Here is a 13,967-nt window from a genome sequence, read left to right on the forward strand (position 1 = left end):
CTCTCGGGGGGTGGGGGTGAGGGGGGTGGTAAGTGTGGACTGAGGGCCCCAGCTGTGCCCAGCACGTCACCGGGGGCCCACAAGCTCTCAGCACAGGCTGGCGGCTGGGAGCAGCTGGCCACAGGCAGGCCCTGGGACAAAGGGCGCTTTGAGCCGCCTGAGTGCCTGCATCGCCCTCCGGCCAGCTGACCCTCCCGGGAGCCGAGACTGGCTCTCTCTGTGGCTTATCAGGGCCGGGCCGGCGTGGAGTTGGAACAGCTGGCCCCAGAGCCCGCCAGCCGGGCTCTATGCTGTGGGGACCACTGCCCCCACAGGGAAATGCCTGGCTCAGCGCAGGCCCAGCCCTCTGGCGTCCCAGCTATGGGAGGGGGTGAGACCCTAATCCTGGGTCCCCACAGCACCCTCAGCCTAACCCTGTGTCCACCCCTCTTCAGAGTCTCCAGGCCCCATCTTGGCCTGATGGGATCTCATTGTCTCCTAAAAAAGTGTGGGCACAGATCTCAGGCTTTTCGGGGGGTGGGTGGATTCCTGACTCCAGCGGAAGGTCCCCAGGCCTAAGTCTATGGGGCGCCTGGGAGGCCGGCTGTGTTTCTGCTTCCTTGACCCTGGCCCCTTCCACAAAGCTCAGCTCTGATCCTTGGTATTTAATCTTCATCTTCCAGCCCTCTTTAAAATTAAATTTCCTTTAAAGATACTGTAGAGCAGTAACATCAGAGACACCAAAATAGACAAAAGAGATAATAGAAGAGTAATATCAGAGACGCTAAAGTCCTCGCGATAAGGGTCTGCGACGCTTCCTTTATTGTTTTGCAAAAAAAATCCATATATTTCATCCAGAAAGACAGGATGTGAGTGCAGCTGGTCAGAACCAGTTATTTCAGGCTGCCCTGCGATCGTTCCCATGTGATTGATTGACACAGGGACCTTCTCTCAGATCCTAAATTATGTGGTTCCGGCAGCATGGAACTTCAAAACACATTGAACCCCAGAAAATCTTCGCTATGATGCAGATTTGCTGGCTGATAAAAGCAAAACAATAGATAAGATGGCCAGATCGACCTTCAGCCTTCTCGGAGAACACTGGTTCCACAGCCGGTTGCAACACGTTTGAGCCAAAGTGCGACCTTTCCCCCCTCTGTTCACTCAGAGACTAAAAATCCCAGATAAGCACCTGCTTTGCTAAACCCTCGCTGGCCCTCCGGCTTTGGGCAGATCTCCTGTTTACGCTACCGTAACCCCACAACACCGGATACCAGCATGGGGCCGGCCTGCGGGGCCGTGTGTCTCCTCCTGTGTGACCTTGAGCTACCTTGAGCTTCCATTTTCCTTCCACACCACGCACTAATTTCCTCTGGGTTGAGGTTGAGGGTCCCAGGGTCTGTCTGCCTAATGACAAGATTTCAACCCAATAGTGAAGCCGTCAGCGGCAGTGACTGTGCTTTAGGGTGTCCCGTTGGCATCCAGGACCCCCTGTGAAGGATGGCCCTGAGCTCCATTCAGCATAAGTCTTGTCAACGATGAAACAAGATTAGGGGAATTTTACAGCTTGCCTGTGTTTTTCCACCCAGGGCCCTTTGCACTGCCTGCTATTTGTTTTCTGTCTTCATCCTGAGAGGGCTCAAGGTCTGCGTGCCATTTTGCAATTGACAAATGACTTGCGCTTAGCTATTTTGTTTAATGCTGAACTAACAATAGTTAGTGAAGATTAAGAACTAAAGGCTCAAGGACAGCTACAGATGACCACAGCTGGAGTGTGGCAGATACTCGGGGCCGCTGGGTGGCCCTGAAGGTCCATAGAATCCTTTGGGAGACGTGACCCGCGGGAGCCCAGGTGAGCAACCGCCATGGGCCCGGGCCCCTCAAGGCACTCATTTCCGTATCAGAGAACACACATAACGTAAAATTCACCATTTCAGCCATTTCATAGCGTGCAATTTGGTGGCATTTAGTACATTCAGAAGGCAGTGCAACCAATACCTGTCTCTGGTTCCAGAGGTTTTTCATCACCTCAAAAGGAAAACCATCCCCATTGCCTTTCTCCCAGTTCCTGACAAACACATTCTTTTTTAAATTATGGTGAAATATAAGGCCAGGCGCAGTGACTCATGCCTGTAATCCCAGCACTTTGGAAGGCTGAGGCGGGCGGATCACCTGAGGTCAGGAGTTTGAGACCAGCTTGGCCAACATGGTGAAACCACATCTCTACTAATAATACAAAAAAAGTTAGCCTGGTGTGGTGGTGCGCACCTCTAATCCCGGCTGCTCAGGAGGCTGAGGCAGGAGAATCACTTGAACCCAGGAGGCAGAGGTTGCAGTGAGCTGAGATAGTGCCACTGCACTCCTGCCTGGGCAACAGAGTAAGACTCTATCTCAAAATAAAATAAAAGGAAAATGTGTTTTACCATCTTAACCCTTTTTAAGATCATAGTTCATTGCGACCGTCGCCACCATCCAGCTCCAGAGCTTTTTCCATCTTGTAAAACTGGTGAAAGTCTGTCCCCATTAAACACTCACTCCCTACTCCCCCTTCCCCAGCCCCTGGCACCCACCTTCTACTTTCTACCTCTGTGAATCTGACAACTGTAGCGACCTCACGTGAGTGGAAGTAGATAGTATTTGTCCTTGTGTAACTGGCTCGTTTCACTGAGAGTAATGTCTTCAAGGTTCCTCCATGTTGCAGCCTGTGTGAGAATTCTCTTCCTTTTTGAGGCCGAATCCTATCCCGTGGTGTGGAGGGACCACATCTTCTGTCTCCGTCAGTGCGCTGAGGGTCACCGGGCTGGTTCCACTTTTTGGCTGTTGTGAATGGTGCTGCTGTGGACATGGGTGTGTGTGGATCTCCGTTAAAGAGACTGGGGACAGACTCCAAGGTGGAATTCCTGGGCCATACAGTCATTCTATTTTTTTTCGGGCATATTATTTAAATAGACTATTTGTTAGAGCAGTTTTAGGTTCGCCACAAAATCGAGAGACTGGTCGTTTCATGTTTTAAAGCAGCTGCAGCATTCTACCTCCCCCAGCAGCACACAAGGTCCCAACTTCTCCAGATCCTTGGGAGCACTTGTCACTCTGTTTGGGGTGGTAGCCGCCCTAGTGGATGAGAGGCGGCATCTCGTTGTGGTCTTGATTTCCCTGATGATTAGTGACACTGGGCACCTCTCCGTGTGCCTGTTGGCCATCTGTGTATCTTCTTCACAGAAATGACTGTCCAAGCCCTTTGCCTATTTTTAAGAAATTGAGTTGTTAGGAACTTTGGTTTTTTAAATAATTTTAAATCACACAAATAATACCCCCGAGAGCCAACTTATAACACGCCCCAGGATGGACATGGACTTGTGGTAGAATGGAGCTAGGGGTGCAGCATGGGATGGCTGGCTTGTGGGCAGGGGAAAGACCCATGGCCTATCTTGTTTTGGGGGGCAGGGACCCAGAAACCCATTGCTTTCAGGCCTTGCTAGAAGAGCACACAGTCGAACGAGCGGGTCCGATGTGGAGGGCAGTGGCATCAGCCAAGCTCCGGGGCGTTTCCTCCCATTTCTCCTGTCTTTTCTGTTGTTTCTGTGAGGGAGTCTCAGGGAGGGGCAGAACCCACAGGGTTTGGCTTCCTGACCCTGAACATCCTTGTCCCCAGCCCCTCACTGGGTCTGGAGGAAGGAGGGTACGGTGGTCCTGGTGGCTCTTGTGCCTGCACCCGCCTTGGGGCCATCTGACACCCACACCCTCCCTCCAGGCCAGACACAGCTCTCCAGCTGCCCACTAGATGACCACCAAGTCAGGGCGGCTGGTGGTGCTGACGGCTCTGTGAGGCCCAGGCCTGTCTTCCCCACCTCGCACCACAGGGCTGAGACACCTCCCTGTCCCCTGGCAGGGCTGGAGGCTCTGGAGTCTCTCTTGGTTACCCTCTCCCTCCTGGGGCTGCTTTTGCAGCCTGGTGTCCTTGTCTCATGTCTGGGTCCCCTTAGCCAAGGGTCCTCCAGCCTTTGTCCTGTACCCACTTGTCCGGCAGTAACACCGTTTCCAGAACCACCACCATGCCCAGGTCGTGTCTGTGCATGAAAGTGGTCAGCCCTCCATGGCAGGCCTGGCCTCACCTGCCAGTGTCCTCTCCCACACCTGAGGATACCTGTACCTTGTCCCGGAGACCGGGGGGGGGGCGGCTCTCTCTGCCATGGACACCAGCCTTCCCTCCCCTAAGCTGCGGGTGACCTGACCTAGCCGAGCCTGGATTTCCGCCTCTGTAAAATGTGAACAGAGGCCACCACCCCCATTATGTGGGTCTGTGTTTGTTCTGTGCACGTCTCGGTGCCCAGCTCTGAGGCCCTTTTGTCCATGAAGCCATCCGCAGCCAGGAGGCGGCCTTGCTTTAGTCTGAAGGAGAGTGACCAGGGTGGGAGGGGCCTCTTTGTCCCTTTGGTCTGTTTGTGGTCTCAGTGGAGACCAAGGACGGCTCTTTTTCTCGTATCTGTGGGGCAGAGCTCAGGGCCGCACTCCATCAGCGTCCCGGGCCATTGAATCCTTGACCCCGGGGGGCTTGCAGGCGCCACATAGATCTTGTGAGAGACGCTTTATGGGGCTGGACGATCCTGGGTGCCCCTCAGAGAAGGGCCTGGGGCTGGCCCTGTTATCAGTGGGGGAGTCAGGAAGTACCCCTGGTTCTGCATGTATAGTGGGTGGGCCTCTCAGAGGGGCTGGGGGTGGGGGTGCTGAGCTGGCCTGGGAAGGGTGGGTGGGATAACCTCGGCGGTGGAATGGGGGAGGGAGAGAGCGCTCCAGACACAGGGCCCTGAGGAGGCAGGGGCACCCCAGGGAATGGGGGGCACCTGGGGCCCATGGGAGGCCCTGGGGGAGACTGGGCTGTGAGCCCCCGGGAAGGAGGCCTCAGGGACAGCCCTAGACTCTGACCCTCAGTGTGGACAGCAGGAGCTATGGCAGTTGCTTAAACAAGGCGGGCAAGGGAGAAGTGCCAAATGCATGCAGGTTCTGGGGAGGAGCTTGAGGCCCCTTTAGTTCACCTTTGGAGCTTAGAGCCAAGTCTGCAAATACAGATGAACCCAGGGTTAGGAGGGTGGCTAGGGCATCACCCACCTGGGGTCTGGACTGCTGGAGCCAGGGGGAGGCCTGCCATTCTGTGAACCTTCTTTAGACTGGGGCTGTGGCCCCTGTGAATCAGGGATGGGCCATGGCATGGTGTGGGGGACTAGCCCTCCTCCCTGTCCCCAGCTGAGTGTGAGCTCCCTGGGGTCTCGCTGTGGCCTTGGCCCTGGGTGTTGTCCCGCACAACCCAGGAGAGCGTTTGAGGCTCATGGTGGTGGAGATAGTTTTATCTCTGAGCAAACATTCCATCTTGCCGTTTCCAGCTTAGAGATGGTGAAGGGACTTTTCCTTGGCTCTTTCCTGGCCTGCCAATAGCACCAGCCTAATTAACCCAACAAGCGGGGCCTCCCCAGCCACGGAGCCTTGCACGCCCTCCCACATCCAGCTGGATTTGGGGATCAGCGTTGTTTTTAATTATTTCTCCCACCTTGTCCCACAGGCAGGAGTCCTGCCATCTCAGAAGGCCGGCCCCTAAACAGGTTCCCTGAGTGTTAGGTCAAGACAACTTTAGAAAGTCACGCAGTTATCCACAGCAATCCCTAATAGTTACTTATTTATTTCAAGGTATAACATAAGACACACCTAGCACTTCAGACCTGCCTAGGACATGGCTGGAGAAGGTATTTAAGTAATTTTTAAAGTGCATCAAAACAAGGTCAGGCACGGTGGCTCACGGTTATAATCCCAGCACTTTGGAAGGCCGAGGCGGGCGGATCACCTGAGGTCAGGAGTTTGAGACTAGCCTGGCCAACATGACAAAACCCCATCTCTACTAAAAAAAAATACAAAAAATTAGCCAGGCATGGTGGCAGGCGCCTATAGTCCCAGCTACTCAGGAGGCTGAGGCAGGAGAATTGCTTGAACCTGGGAGGCCGAGGTTGCAGTGAGCCGAGATCACGCCACTGTACTCCAGCCGAGATCACGCCACTGCACTCCAGCCTGGGTGACAGAGCGAGACTGTCTCAAAAATAAATAAATCATAAATAAATAAAGTGCATCAAAACAGGAAAAACCCTGCTAAGGACCAGTCTGCGGGGTGTTGTCTGGGTCAGCAGAGCTGGGCTGGGAGCCGCTACGCCTCCCCACCGAGGCCACCAGCAGTCGGGTGAGCTGGTCTCTGTGCCATCATGGGCACCTTGTCTCAGCTCCAGGGACTTGGAGCTCCATGTTTCTGTGGCCTTTTTCATGATGACTAAACAAAGGCAGGCGTTATGGTGTCCGGGCCTGGTCTCCCTAAAGGGCAAGTTCTCAGAAGCAAAGACCGATGAGACAGAGCTCCTGCTACCAGAGAGCTCTAGGCCGGCTCATTGGAAGAGTCATGTATTTGTTCCTTCGTTCGTTTGTTCAGCATGTCCATGTTGAGCACTGATTGGAGCAGGTCCTGTTCTGGGGCCTGGGAAATGGGGGTGGGTAAGACCAGGGAGCTTAGCCGGACCTCAGCCTAGAGCCCCGGTCCCCAGGAGCTGAAGACAGAGGTGGGACCCAAACCCCACCATGAGGCCACAGAGCCTGCAGGTGTTCACACCTTTTGTTTTGTGTGTGTGTGTGTGTTTTTGTTCTTTTTTTTTTTTTTTTTTTTTTTTTTTCATCCAGGCTGGAGTGCAATGGAGCAATCTCGGCTCACTGCAACCTCCGCCTCCCGGGTTCAAGCGATTCTCCTGCCTCAGCCTCCTGAGTAGCTGGGATTAGAGGCATGCGCCACCATGCCCAGCTAATTTTTGTATTTTTAGTAGAGACGGGGTTTTACCATGTTAGTCAGACTGGTCTTGAACTCCTGACCTCGTGATCCGCCCACCTCAGCCTCCCAAAGTACTGGGATTACAGGCGTGAGCCCCTGTGCCCGGCCCACACCCTTTCTTTACCTTGCACCCCTGCCATCTCCCGTATGCACCCGACTGCACACACCCCGACCCCTGAAGGACCTGACGTCATGAGCCTAAAACATTTTTCCAAAAGGAAGGCAACTAAGCTCCCAGCCTGTCTCCCCTTATCCATTGGGCTTGCCGCAAACACATGCTGGATGGTGTCAGTATCATTCCATCCTAATTAATAACATTTGGGAGCCAGCGATGGCAGTGTCCAGCTGACCGCTCATAGTAGACTCCCTGGTGGGGGTGTGGCATGGGAGCAAGGCCAGCCACTGTCACCCAGTGGGAGCAGAAGTCCCCTCCAGGGCCCGGCTTCTGAGGGAGGACAGGCAGGAGTCTGCCGGAAGTGGGCCTGAGACGCTGTATGCCTGTGGCTTTGTGGCTTTGTGTGGCTAGTGCCTCTCACATGTGGGGGCTGTTTTCATCTTCCAGCCCCACATACCTTCCCCAAGGGCCTCCCATACACCCCGGCTGCCTGGGCGCTGGGCTCGAGCCTGCAGGTGGCCGCCATGCTTTGAGTGTCACAACGGGCTGCACTTCACATGAAAGCTGCATTTTGGCAATAAGTCTCCGCGAAAGCCCACTGAGCCTGGCACTGCTGCATCCACACTTTACAGCCGAGGAAACTGAGGCCCAGGTTCCCACTTCTGTGCCTAGGGGGTGGGATCCAGCTCCGAGCGTCTTCTTCCCACTCCTCCAGGAACCTCAGCCCTCTGGTGTCGGTGGAGTTGAGGAGGTGTTGGGGTGTAGAGGGGCCAGGTGACTCCCTATAAGGGCAACGTGGTCCAGAGGCTGCCCCTACCCCGGGTATACCAGACTCAGAGGCCAGCTGTGAGGTTTTCCAGGGCTGGATCTGGTGGGAAAATGCTTCTCATGGAGGGCGCCCGGGGTTCCTGGCGTGGGACCCCCTCTGTCCCAGGCTGGGGTTCCTGGCGTGGGACCCCCTCTGACCCAGGCTGGAGTTCCTAGTGTGGGGCCTCCTCTGACCCAGGCTGGAGTTCCTGGTGTGGGGCCTCCTCTGGCCTGGGTGGTCCTGGCCTGAGAGCTGCAGCCTCACCTGGGCTCCACGCCTGTGGACGTCAGCTGAAGCTGCTCGGCGCTCCAGGGCCTCTGTGCACAGGCATCGCCATCCCCAGCAGGCCAGGACCTGGGCCTGCTGTTCTCAGGGTGTCCTTCAGTGGAGGCTCCAGCATGGCTGGGTTCAAACAGGTTGCAGGGTCTGAAGCCACTCAAGGCCGAGCCTGCCTGCAGTGAGCGCCCCACTCTGTCGCTGCAGGAGATCGTGCTGGTGGTGTTCTTTGGGACAGAGTATGTGGTCCGCCTCTGGTCCGCCGGCTGCCGCAGCAAGTACGTGGGCCTCTGGGGGCGGCTGCGCTTTGCCCGGAAGCCCATTTCCATCATCGGTGAGTCATGCCTGCCCTGTGGAGGTCACGCCCAGGTTTCCAGACCAGGAATGACCCCCACCTCATGATCCCCACCAGATGGAGTCCCCTAAGGACGGGGGAACCCCAAGGCCAGCAGCGGGTGACTGCCCAGGACCCAGCATAGGAGCATTGGCAGCCCTCAGCCACCTCTGCACCAAGATGCTAACATGGTGTTGGGAGTAGGGGGTTGGTCCCTTACAGATTCCCATGAGCCCTTGCAGCCCAGCATAGCTTCACGGTGGGCCAGTCGCCCTCGGCGGCCTGAGAGCCATGGTCCAGGCCTAAGGCCCTGCCCTTTCTGGTCCCTTGCAGGGCTCAGCACAGGGCCCAGGAAGGGCTGGGGGCTCCACATGACCAGGATAGAGGTTGGGTCTCTCAGTTTAGACGCTGCCTGTCTCCCTATCCGAGATGTCCCCATGTCCCTGGTCATCAGGGCCTGACCCGCCTGACTGGCAAGCCCCTTCCCCAGATGAGAGCAGGGCGTGTGCTCTTCCCCGGGATCCTGGCTGTGACGACCACAACAAGCTCCCCCCTCTCCTGTACTCCACAGACCTCATCGTGGTTGTGGCCTCCATGGTGGTCCTCTGCGTGGGCTCCAAGGGGCAGGTGTTTGCCACATCAGCCATCAGGTGCGTCTGTGCCACGAGGTCTCCCTGCCATGCCAACCTGCCCCGAGCACCCCTCCTGAGCCGTGGGTGGTCTCGTGCCCCATCCGCCTTGCTCTGATGCAAGGTGCCCTGGTGCCCGCTGCCCCTGGGGACACTGAGCCATGTGCTGGGGTGGGTGGAGCAGGGTAGGTGCGGGCAAGTGTGGAGGGCACGGCTCAGACTCAAGATGCCTCAGGCAGCCCTAGGCTCTGGCCCAACGCCAGTGCCTCTGAGCTTCCAGGGCTTGGGTTGTAACCTGACCATCTGGGCACATAGCCTGCCCATCTGCAAACTGGGGTGACCCCAGGGGCTCCCCCAGAAGGCATTCTGGGGACTGAGGGAATCTGGAGGTACCTAGTCGACCCCCAGCCCCAGCCCTGTGTGAGCAGATTCAGAGCAGACTCTGGGGGGGCTGCACCTGGGAGGGAAATTCCGAGGCCCCTGTCGGGATGGATGTATATCTGGCCTCCCCACCCAGAGTGGGCGCCCGGCAGGGGCAGGGACACCCATGCCATCGGCCACCCCCAGGCCCGGAGTGAACACCTGAGCCCAGCCTGGCTCCCTCAGCCCCACACCATCTCCTTCCCAGGGGCATCCGCTTTCTGCAGATCCTGAGGATGCTACATGTCGACCGCCAGGGAGGCACCTGGAGGCTCCTGGGCTCCGTGGTCTTCATCCACCGCCAGGTGGGTGGCCCAGGTTGGGGGTGCGGGGCCCGGGTTGGGGGCAGGATGGAGGGAGCAGAGCAGCCCACGCTAGGACAGCTTGAGATGCGCTGAGGCCCTGGGGGTCGGTGGGTGCCCAGGCGCAAGGGTACCTGAACGGGGCCCAGGATCTCAGAGCAAGCCTAAGCCTGAGCCCAGCTTGGATGCTCACCCCAGCCGGGTGCCGGTGACCCTGGCCTACCAGGCTGATGATGTGCTCACCTTCCTCTGAGCTGGGGGCAAAAGAAGACAGAAAGTCAGAAATGAAAAACCCAGGCAAATCAGGAACCCGGTCAAGGCGGGGACACCCGCACCCCTTCCCGAGGGCTGCGCCCGGATGGGCTCAAGCTGCACCAGCCCTTGGCTCTGTGGGGTGAGGGAACCCTTCCTCTCCCTGGGGATCTCCTGGGTCCTGGTCCATTCTTGGTTCTGTCATGTGGCAGGAAAGAGAGCCAGAGCCTGCGGCGGTCCAGACGGTGGGCCTGGGGCAACCCCAGGGCTGATCCTCATTCTAAGGGTAACCCCCACCTGCCACTTACTGGATGAGGAGTGGGTTATATTGAAGCCGGCCCCACACATGTGAACCACGCTAGAGCGGCGTAGGATGCCCAGTAATCGCTGGGACTCACTGCCTTAGGTGTCTGCACAGGAGGCTCCCAGCCTACAGTTCCTGGAGCCCGACACTGTCTGTTTTCTGGCCTAGGAGCTGATAACCACCCTGTACATTGGCTTCCTGGGCCTCATCTTCTCCTCGTACTTTGTGTACCTGGCTGAGAAGGACGCGGTGAACGAGTCAGGCCGCGTGGAGTTCGGCAGCTACGCAGATGCGCTGTGGTGGGGGGTGGTAAGTCGGAAACTTCCAGGCATGGGGACAGGGGCAGCTGGGGCTGAAGAGGTGACAGGACACCAGGGCACTGGTGTCTCGAGACTTCAGGCCTTGTTGGCAGGGGCTTCTCACCTGTGTGCTCACAGGCCTCTGTCCACAAACCTGCGCTTGGAGCCGCTGTCATGGGTCCCCACACTCAGTGTCGAGTCCTTCGGCATCACTGTCTTGAAGTTCTGAATGTCTCGTCTTTGAACTTGAGATTTGAGAGGGAAGTTGGAGTGGTCACTGGAGTGTGTGTTGGGGGCTTAGCGGTCTTGGCTCCCCCATGGCTCTGCCTCCCACCATCAACCTAGGCTGCCCATTCTCTGCCTCCACCCCGGCCCTCACCCTGGCAGGGCCCCAGGAGAGCGGCGTCAGATGCATACCTCCCGTGTCTCTGAGGGTCCGCACAGGGCCTGTGAGTGCCCCTGTCCCCAAGGAGCCAGAGAGCAAACAGGAAGGACCACGATGGCTCAAGAGACCCCAGCAGAGATCAGAGAGCCCCCGTGTTTCCAGTGGATGCTGGGCCTGCAAGTTCTGGAGCCGGCCCTGGGCAGTGGTGACGTAGGTGCAGCTGAGCTGGGGGGGAGCAGGGACCCGGCCTGTGGGCCCAGAGGCTGCCCCTGGCTGTGAAAGTGGGTTCCAACCACCTAGAGCAGCCCAGGAGCCTTGGGGAAGCGGGTGTGCAGCAGGCGGATCCCCGCACCGGAACACCAAGCCACCCAAAGCTCCGTGAGCCTGCACAGGAAGGGTGGGGCAGGGTGTCTCAGGCCGAGTCTGTGGCGGCTTCCTTGAGGGAGTCAGGCTTGCACGTGGGAGAGGGAGATGTTCCGATGAGGATGCAGCTGCAGGAATCAGGGCGCGCCCTCCTAGCTGCAGGCTCCCTGAGTCCCATGTCACTGGCCTGTGGGCCCAGCAGCAGTTTCTCACGGCTCAGAGGACGTTGGTTGTGGCATTTTTAGGGGCAGGCCCAACTTGCCAGTGTCCCTCTGGGAGCTGGTGGTTGCTTTCAAATCCTCCAGTGAAAGCTGGCGTTTATATACACATGGAGCTTGAGGGTTGCTTCTAGGGGGAACACGTGGGTACCCTGAGGGGAGCAGCTGGCTGGAGGCCAGAGTGCGGGGAGGGAGTGACTCCATCCCATCTCCCCCCACAGCTGCAGGGCCGGGTGGGCCATCCAGAGGCCACCAAGGCCCAGGGTGGCACCATCACACCTTGGGGAGTGACCTTGGGTGGGGGCCGGGAAGCCCAAATGCCAAGGTGACGGGGTGCCCCCTGCTCTGCCGCCACAAGCCTGCCCCCGCGTCTGCCCTTGTCTACTGACCTCCGGACTCACTCAGCCCGATAACAGGTCAGATGGGATCGTGGTAGCAACAGGGGCTGGGGCTGTGGAGGAGGCCATCGAAGCCCACATAGGGTGGGAGCCAAGGCCTGCAGGCCACACAGGGGCTGGAGGTGGGGCGGGCAGGGCATCCGTGGGCAACACATGCTGGTGGTTCCAGGACCCAGTCTGTCTGCCCTGAGTTCTCCTTCCAGAAAGGACCAGCCTTGCTGGCTCTTGGGCCCCCCGACCACCATCAGAGCCTATCTGGGCGGGACGAGAAGCCTCCCAGTGGCTCCCCAGGCAGGCGCGTGTCCCTGTGATTGCTGTGCCTCGTCCCTCCCCCACCGCGTCCCCCGTGAGGCCAGACACTCAGCAGTGGCTCCTGACATAGGCAGAGTCAGCAGGTTTTCTGGAAGCTTCCAAAGTGCTGCACTGCTCAGGGATGGCAGGGGCATGCTGACACAACTCCTGGGTTGGGGCAGGCCCCAGTTTTGGCCTCTTCCCGCCTTCCTAGGGGCCTGTGTCCCCGAAGGCCCCAGTGTGGCAGGCCTGGGCAGGTTTGGGCAGAAGGGCCCAGCCCCCTGGCAGGAGCCTGCCGGCAGTGAGTGTGGCTGGGTAGGGCCTGCTCGGGGGATGGACTGCCCAAAGCCAGGAGAGTTCCCAGGAGGCTGGTGGCAAGGTGGGCAGTGAGGAGTGGCGGTGTGGCGGAAGCCAGTGGATACTGGCCCCGGAACGGCTGATAAGCAGTGCCCAGCCTTCGGTGCTGTCCTGCCTGCCTTCCCGGCCGCCCACTGGAGCTATGGACGGCAGACGCTACTCCCCAGCCCCCCAGCCCGCGGCAGAGCGGCGCTCCCACTCCCACACCTGTGCAAACATCCGCTCGCTGGCCGGGAACACGGCCCCTTTGTGCCCGGCTTGGCATCAGTGCCCCGGCCCGCACTGTCAGCTGCAGCCTGAGCCTCGGCCATCGCGCGCCCTGGCCTGGCCATTGTTCCCGCCGGGCCCTGCGCCCCTGGTCGCCCTGGGCCCCCCGCCGCCCGGGGCTCTGGGGCAAACAGCTCCCATTCAGCTGCCCTGCAGCTGTCTGGGGGGAGCGGCCCCTGAGGCCTGAGTTATGAGCTGTGTTCCTGGCGTTTCTCGGACAAACAGAACTTGAGAAATGCAAGAAGGGGCAGCCCAGATGGGGGCTTTTAAGCCAGTTTTGCCAATTTGTAACTGCGCCCTGAGCAGTTGTTTTCTTTCAGCTCCTTTGTCCTGCTTCCTTCACTCCACTGGGGAGGAAAGCACGCCCCCGCCGGCCAGGCAGCCAGTCCTGCTCCATGTCCGTCCGTCCGTCCGGGCTGCCACCAGCCCTTACTGGGTGGGAGGTGGCTTCCTGGAGGCCAGGCCATTCTGAACATCATGCTACATCTGCCCCAGGCCTTGCCTGGACTCTGTGGACTCCTCACCCCTCAGACACACCCTGAGAGGGTGCTGGAGCTGCCACAACAAAGTCCTCGAACTGCTGGGCCCAGAGCAACAGAAACGCACGAGCTCTAGAGGCCAGAGCCCGAAGCGAGGTGTGCGCAGGGCCGGCCCCTCCGAAGGCTCAGGGAGAACTTTCCTCCCCTCTCCCAGTGGCTGGAGACTCCAGGCGTGCCCGGTGTGCGGCCGCCTCATTCCTCCGTGTCAGGCCCTGTCTCTCAGGAGGACACTGTTGGCTTTAGAGTCCACCCAGGTGATCCAGGAGGAGCTCATCTTGATTGAATCTTCAAAGAGCCTATTTCCAAATATCACATTCTGTGGGGCCAAGTGACTATGAATTAGGGGGGATGCAGTCCAGCCTAGGACAGTGGGTGGCCCAGGTGGGCTTCCTGGGAAGGTCTCTCCCCTTGCCAGCTGTCCAGTGAAGGTGCCAGCTCAGTGGCTGAGTGTCCCCTCCTGTCCCCTTCCCCAGGGTGGGGATACCCAACTTGGATGTGAGAACTCCCGGATCCCCTAAGTGTGGCGCCTGCCCTGGCTGCTGAGGCGTTTGGGGAGAATTTAAGACTTTTCTTTGCCC

General features: G+C 58.6%; 1 protein-coding gene across 5 annotated transcripts in view; it reads left to right on the forward strand.

The window, feature by feature from the left end:
* Positions 1-13,967, forward strand: part of KCNQ1 (potassium voltage-gated channel subfamily Q member 1) — a 402,120-nt gene that overhangs the window by 118,456 nt on the left and 269,697 nt on the right. For 4 of the 5 annotated variants that reach the window (XM_028833061.2, XM_028833062.2, XM_077961722.1 and 1 more), the window contains exons 3-6: positions 8,239-8,365; positions 8,937-9,015; positions 9,623-9,719; positions 10,441-10,581. The exons of the other annotated variant lie outside the window; for it this stretch is intronic. In XM_028833061.2, coding sequence (XP_028688894.1) covers positions 8,239-8,365; positions 8,937-9,015; positions 9,623-9,719; positions 10,441-10,581 — 444 coding nt within the window. The remainder of the gene's footprint in view (positions 1-8,238; positions 8,366-8,936; positions 9,016-9,622; positions 9,720-10,440; positions 10,582-13,967) is intronic. 5 annotated transcript variants of the gene reach the window in all.

The sequence above is a fragment of the Macaca mulatta genome, chromosome 14, assembly GCF_049350105.2.
Source record: "Macaca mulatta isolate MMU2019108-1 chromosome 14, T2T-MMU8v2.0, whole genome shotgun sequence".
Taxonomy (NCBI): Eukaryota; Metazoa; Chordata; class Mammalia; order Primates; family Cercopithecidae; genus Macaca; species Macaca mulatta.